At 60.2% G+C, this 4,113-nt stretch overlaps 2 protein-coding genes across 3 annotated transcripts in view; both read left to right on the forward strand.

Annotated features, from left to right (window-relative positions):
• Positions 1-8: 8 nt before the first annotated feature.
• On the forward strand, positions 9-1,907 carry LOC112550207. 2 transcript variants are annotated; one of them, XM_025203392.1, is made up of 4 exons: positions 9-666; positions 768-857; positions 1,168-1,220; positions 1,623-1,907. In XM_025203392.1, exons 1-4 carry the CDS (start codon positions 657-659, stop codon positions 1,704-1,706), a joined length of 237 nt encoding a protein of 78 aa, XP_025059177.1. In that variant the 5' UTR covers positions 9-656; the 3' UTR covers positions 1,707-1,907. The 2 variants fall into 2 exon arrangements, with proteins under 2 accessions (XP_025059177.1, XP_025059176.1); XM_025203391.1 differs by having other exon boundaries at positions 1,168-1,907.
• A 2,008-nt stretch (positions 1,908-3,915) lies between these two features.
• The window catches only part of LOC102371898 (actin filament-associated protein 1-like), a 7,781-nt gene continuing 7,583 nt past the window's right edge, over positions 3,916-4,113 (forward strand). The window contains exon 1 of the mRNA XM_014519644.2: positions 3,916-4,054. The gene's annotated coding sequence lies outside the window, so the exon portion shown is untranslated. The remainder of the gene's footprint in view (positions 4,055-4,113) is intronic.

The raw sequence follows: 4,113 nt of genomic DNA on the forward strand, positions 1-4,113 counted from the left end.
AAGTCAATTGCTGAGCTGCTTGCCAGGTTGCAGGGTCCTCCATGTAGGTATCCTGGGGCTGGTGGGTGCACAGAGGAAGGTTTTAGCTGGCTGCTCCAGACCCTTATTATTTCTAGTCTTGCTTGGCCAAGAGGGCTTCTGAGGTGCTCTTTAGGTCCCTGCTGTCTGGATCCAGGTCCCTCCTTTCTGGATCCCAGCAGCAGAGCACCCTGTGTAATGGTGCTAAGCCAGTGAGATCATCCCCTATGCCAAGCTGGGTGAATCGACACCTTTATGTGATCTGCACTTCCTTCTTCATGCCTTTCCACCCTCTTTGTTCCCATTAGTGTTTGCCCAGTGGGTTTATACCAGCAAGTCCCAGCCAGGTGTGCCTGGGGGTGTCTGTAGGCTGCCCACACCAGCTGGCCAGTGAGCAAACCCCTCTTCAGGGGCTGGGCTGGAAGGGAAGGGCTGTTTGCTGAGACTGTGCAGCAAAGAGTGAGCTAAAACAAGGTGAAGCCGGAGGCTGGCTGTGGGGTAAGCCCAGAAGCCAAGACATATTTGACCTGCTTTTGAAGCAATCCTGGAGGCACCTGAATCTTTGATCTGTGTTCGGCATCAAGAGCTGGTTGCTTTCCCCAGCCCCAGGCCAAATCCTGCTCACACTAGAGTCCGAGATGCCTTTAGGTGGGTCCAGCATCCCCCAGCACCCTCCTGTGTCTCAGATCCAGCCTCTTCCAGGTCTTGCTGGTCCCCGTGGTCCTGACTGGCTTCTCTCCCCACAGCAGAGGATGCGGAGTACATGATCATGCGCTGCATCTCACCATCCTCCGGCAACAGCGGCCTCCAGCCACGAGCTGGCACAAGCCTACCACCAGGTGAGCAGCCCCTGTCCAAGGCAAAGCAAGGGGGTGGGATGCCCAGACCTGGCTGATACAAAAGGATCTTTGTGATACGTCACCCGGCAAGGGCCTGAAGGTGCAGGGTGCTGGGAAAGGGTTTTGCTTTCTGTCCCAGGTCTTTTGCAAGCCCTTGGCACTGGGTAGATTGGACCCAGCCCTGGGAGAGGGGAGCTTAGCAGCACCCAGCACTTGGGGTGCCCCTACTAGATCCTCCTGCTGCTGGTGGAGCCCAGGGTCAGTGGAAGTGATGTGAACGCTCCTCCTCATGCCCTGCTTTCCCCTGCAGGATCCAGCTCCCCAGACCCGCCCCCTGCGGACACCCAGCACGCGCCTGGCGGGGTAAGAAGCCACACGAGAGCAGGAGCAGGGTGGAGATCACAGCTTTGTCCTCCTGCCCAGGACATGCAGCCCTGCCCACCACCCAGCATCAGCAGTGGGCGCTGCACTGTCCCCGAAGCTCCCCAGTGCCTCTGCTTCCAGGATGCCGGTCCCGGCAGAGCAGCACCCGAGCAGGATAGCCAGCAAGCTGGGGCGTGGGAGAGGGAGAGGGCGCTGTGGCCTGTCCCTGGTGGTCCCTGGTGGCAGACAGAGCAGAGCCAGGAGCGTGAGGAGCCCCAGGCCTGGTCAGGAATGTTCCCACGCCGCCTGCCAGGGCCTGCTGTGCACATGTCATTCCTCGGCATGGCCCCGAGGGCTGAGCATGGTCCCCAGCCTGACCCTAGTTCTCCGGGGGGTGGGAAGGGGGGCTGTGGAGCAGCTCATTTGCCTCTCCAACAGCATCACCGAGAGGAGGACATGGCTGCACCCATGACTGCAGGCCAGTGAATTGCCCTGGATCTGTAGCCCCTTCCCAGGCATCAGTGGTACAACCCCAGATAGACACTGGAATCCATCCCAAGGCCTCTGGGAGCACCACCTTGTGCCCCCTTGGCAGGCTTCCTGGGCACTGCTCCTCCCAGCATCCCATAGAGGTGGATGAATGGACTGGGAGCTGCCCAGAGAGGTCTCAAGCACCCCATGCCAGGTGAGCTATAGTCGGGGCATTGCAGTGTTTGACGGGGGCCTGTCGCCCTGTGAGAAGGGAGGCAGATTTCCTTGCATGCCACAGGTTGCAGCAGAGAGCACACTCGCCAGGTAGAGCACGGTCCCAGGCTGGGGGAAGGCCATGCTTACCCAGCACATGCTTCTGTCCCCACGCCATGCAAACGGTGCTCCCTGCCCCCAGCTCAGCCGCCTCTGCTTGCAGCAGCCCTGAAGCTGAGTAGCTGCCCTGTTTTCCAGGCTTCTCTTAATGTCAGTGTCCGGGCTGCACATACCACAGCAGTGACAGCGCTGGGCACGTAGCCAGCCTGGCTTCCAGCCCCCAAAGTGACCAGTACCTCTCATTTCCAAAGCTTTAGTAGCCCCTGCCCTGCTTCTGGAGCAATCAAACAAGTGCAATGAGTTCTTCAGTAGCCAGTTGCCCTTGCAGTTGGCACAGAGCTCACCAGAGTACAGCCAAGTGACCCGGGGGACGCAGGGTGAAATGCCAGGTGCTGATAGGGTTCAGCCTGGCGTTGGTGACTAGAGGAGCAATAGGCAACAGCTTCAGCCTGGCATTTTGTTTTGCAGTGAAGTGAACGGTGCACTTATCTGGTATGCACAGAGGAGGAGTAGCCCTGTTGCATGGTGGAAGGGACTCCTGTTGCATTGGATAGGGGGTATCAGATTGACTGCAGCTGGGGTCTGGGATATTACAGAGCACAAGGGGTGACCTGCCTCACTGGCAGCAGGGAAGGGGCATGTGCTGCACAAAGCACAGATCATTCCCTGGTGGGCTGCATGCCCTGTGCAGCCCAGCATGGAGAGGCTGGCATGTTGTGCTGCATTCAGCATGACACCCTGCCTCCCCAGTTGTGGTGTGTCCGGGTGACAACTGCCATGTTGTGCAAGCTGCAGGACACTGCTGTGTACGCTCATGGAAACGGGCTGGCAGGAGCTGTCGAGCTCCACTATGGCAGCAGCCCCTGCCAGGAGATGGGGCAAAGGGTTGCCTCTGCACAGAGCCATGCAGATGTGGGCCCTCAAGGAGGGGGTGCAGAGGGTGGGCACAGCCCTTGGGGACAGGGTTTGGCCATAAAGAGAGCAGCTGCCCATGGCAGGTTGCTGATGAGTTCAGGAGCGGGTCATTTGGTAGCCAGAGGCAGAGGAGGGTGTTGGGGTTTCTAGACCGGTTCATTTGGTAGCCAGAGGCAGAGCAGGTTGTTGAGCTTACTAGAGGTCATTTTAGGGGTATTGCAGGCACTAGGGGAGCAGAAACCCAAACCACGGGCATCATAGCCTTTCTGGTCTCAGTCTCCTTCAGATGCCAGACTGGGAATTGGCAGCACGCTGGGGGCAGGACCAGGCTGCTCCATGCTGGGGAGAGCCCTGCCCTGCCCACTGCACAGACTGCTGTCAATGGGCCTGGATTGGTGCAGGGCAAGGAGAGGGTGTCTGCCCTGCAAGCCTGCAGAGGGTGGGCACCTGCCCAACAGCACTGCACTGATTCTCTCTTCTCCCCCTAGGTGAACACAGCAGGCATCCTGCCCTACCTTCAGAGCCTGCCCACGGATGACTCCTATGAGGAGGCAGAGCCCATCAGCCCTGGGGGAAACCTCAGCTCAGGTAACCAACTCCCTTCCACCTGCTCTCTTGGGATGCCATGGGGAGCACAGGAGCTGCTGCACTACAGGCATGCCAGCTGCAGCATCTCTCTGCCTCCCACGTGGGCTGCACGGTCATGGCCCTTGGTGCACCAGGGCTCAGCCGGCCCCTCTGCCTGGCTTTCAGCCAGGCCGCAGCTGGGCATGGCTCCCAAATCCCACCTTCCTGGCACCGACCTGGGCATGACTCCCAAATCCCACCTTCCTGGCACCGAGCGCACTGCACTGACCACCCCCCAGCTCCAGCCTCCTCCCTTTGCTCTCCACAGCGGGCGGCGCAGACACAGACAGCAGCCACTATGAGTCGTACGGGGAGGATGAGGACTGCATGAAAGACCGGGCGCATTACATCCAGTGGCCACCCACTGCCAGCCTCGGGGAGGCCCCTAAACGCCCCGAGGCCCAGCTCTGCGCGGCTTCCTCTGGAGGAAGCGGTGGCTCGGCCAGTGGGCCAAGCAGCTCTTCATCATCCGGGAGCACACGCTGCTGGTGAGCATCAGGCAGGGGCAGGCGGAGGCAGGGCTGCCCTGGGGGCAAGCCCAGGCCCT

This window comes from Alligator sinensis, unplaced genomic scaffold (genome assembly GCF_000455745.1).
Source record: "Alligator sinensis unplaced genomic scaffold, ASM45574v1 scaffold98_1, whole genome shotgun sequence".
NCBI classification, from domain to species: Eukaryota; Metazoa; Chordata; order Crocodylia; family Alligatoridae; genus Alligator; species Alligator sinensis.